At 44.8% G+C, this 2,176-nt stretch overlaps 1 protein-coding gene across 1 annotated transcript in view; it reads right to left on the bottom strand.

Moving 5' to 3' along the window:
• tfap2d (transcription factor AP-2 delta (activating enhancer binding protein 2 delta)) overlaps positions 1-2,176 on the bottom strand; it is a gene marked incomplete in the record, with an annotated part of 18,873 nt that overhangs the window by 15,290 nt on the left and 1,407 nt on the right. The window contains 1 exon segment of the mRNA XM_014034008.1: positions 1,015-1,534. Coding sequence (XP_013889462.1) covers positions 1,015-1,534 — 520 coding nt within the window.

Raw genomic sequence — 2,176 nt, 5'->3', positions numbered from 1 at the left:
AACATATACTTGGTGCCTTTAGCCGTTGACAGTCAGCTCATTCTCTGCCCACACCAAATTTTAGCTAATTTCTTAAAATGACTGCATTTTAGCCATTCTTGTATTAGCCATGGCTGCCATTTTGAATTAAGAACAAAGCATTTAGCAACAGTTAGCATTTGGGTAGCAGATGATAGCACTATGAGCCGTTAGCTACTACACAAAATTTTAGCTCATATCTGAAATCAGACTGAGTTGAAGCTGTTTATATAAAAACTACAGGAGGAATCATTGAGTTAAAGAGCMGCTAACAGTTAGCACAGAGCGGGGGGGCACAAACATTTTCCCATGGAGGGACAAAACGAAAATGTATCCGGGGCTGTGGGACATATGCAGAAATATTATACAGGAAATATAAATACTTTAAGTTATGTCCTTTATTTTTAATGATTAAGCGCAGCCGTGTGGCGGCCTGCTTTTCTTTTTATTTGTGCACTTCARCAAAACTCACATTTCATAAAAYGATRAAATGTGAGTTTTTGTGGCCTTATAAAGTGTGCAACTCTRCATGTGTGGTTAAATCTGATAAACACATCTTGTTGTTAATTTTATTTCATGTTTCATGTTTAATCTTAATAAATCAAAGATAAGTGAGTGGAGACTGTCTGCACACAGCTCCTGTTAAAGTCATCGGGTCAATGATGAAGTGCAAATATTATTTCTAAAGGACAACAGGTCAGTGACTGCTGCTGGTGGGCCAAATCTGGCCCGCGGGCCACACRTTGGTCTCCTCTGAGGCAGCAGCTAACCATAAAGTCAACATCTGTTTAAAATGACTGAGTTTTATCTATTTTGTTGTGATGAAATTTTAAACTCAGATTAATTAGTAAAGGTTTCAGTTCGTTGCACTGATTTTATTTTAGTTTATTTTTAATATTTTAGTTGGTGACACTTTTATTTGTGTACATTAATTAGACCGCAAGTATGAGAAKAAAGAAAACCCGCGGGTTCCGCCCTGGGTTCGGGTCACCGGTACCTGCAGGTCGTCCGCGCCGGGCGGAGGGAGGCCCAGGCCGGCGGCGGGCAGCAGCCTCTGGTCCGGGTGGTGCATGCCCACGCCGTAGGCTTGAGAGCCGTGTGACGTCATCAGCGACAGGTCATGGCGCCGGTAAGCGTCCAGGCAGCCCAGCTCGCGCCGCTGCTGCTCGTCCAGGCACGAGGACTTGAGGGCCGAGCGCGCGCTGTGCAGGTTGATGAAGTCTGCCGGTTCTCCGTGGTGGATCTGCTGGTAGTACTGGCCCGAGTGCAGCGAGTTCAGCCCGTAGGCCTCCGGGCCCACGGCCGGGTGCGAGTGCTGGAACTCGTAGTGGAAGGACTGGTGGTGCAGGGGCGTGTACTGGTGGTTGGCCGAGAAGTAGGGCGACGCGAACTCCGTCCCCGCCGGGGCCGGGTAGGTGAGCGGGGACGAGGACGAGTAGGCGACCGACGAGTTGGCCACCGACTCCAGACAACCGAGCTGCATGAGCCGGTAACTGTTGGAGCCGTCGTGACGGATCTGCGGAGAGGAAACACAACTCACACTGTAAAACACAATCACTTTAAAACACAACTCACACACTTAAAACACAACTCACACTTTAAAACACAACTCACACACTTTAAAACACAACTCACACTTTAAAACACAAGTCACACACTGAAAAACACAACAGACACACTTAAAACACAACTCACACACTTTAAAACACAACTCACACTTTAAAACACAAGTCACACACTGAAAAACACAACAGACACACTTTAAAACACAACTCACCCTTTAAAACACAAGTCACACACTGAAAAACACAACAGACACACTTAAAAACACAACTCACCCTTTAAAACACAAGTCACACACTGAAAAACACAACAGACACACTTAAAAGCACAACAGACACACTTACAAACACAACAGACACACTTAAAAGCACAACAGACACACTTAAAAACACAACAGACACACTTAAAAGCACAACAGACACACTTAAAAACACAACAGACACACTTAAAAGCACAACAGACACACTTAAAAACACAACAGACACACGTAAAAACACAACAGACACACTTAAAAACACAACAGACACACTTCAGAACACAACAGACACACTTCAGAACACAACAGACACACTTCAGAACACAACAGACACACTTC

The sequence above is a fragment of the Austrofundulus limnaeus genome, unplaced genomic scaffold, assembly GCF_001266775.1.
Source record: "Austrofundulus limnaeus strain Quisiro unplaced genomic scaffold, Austrofundulus_limnaeus-1.0 Scaffold1933, whole genome shotgun sequence".
In the NCBI taxonomy this organism is placed as follows: Eukaryota; Metazoa; Chordata; class Actinopteri; order Cyprinodontiformes; family Rivulidae; genus Austrofundulus; species Austrofundulus limnaeus.
This window is presented reverse-complemented; position numbering and strand designations above follow the sequence as displayed.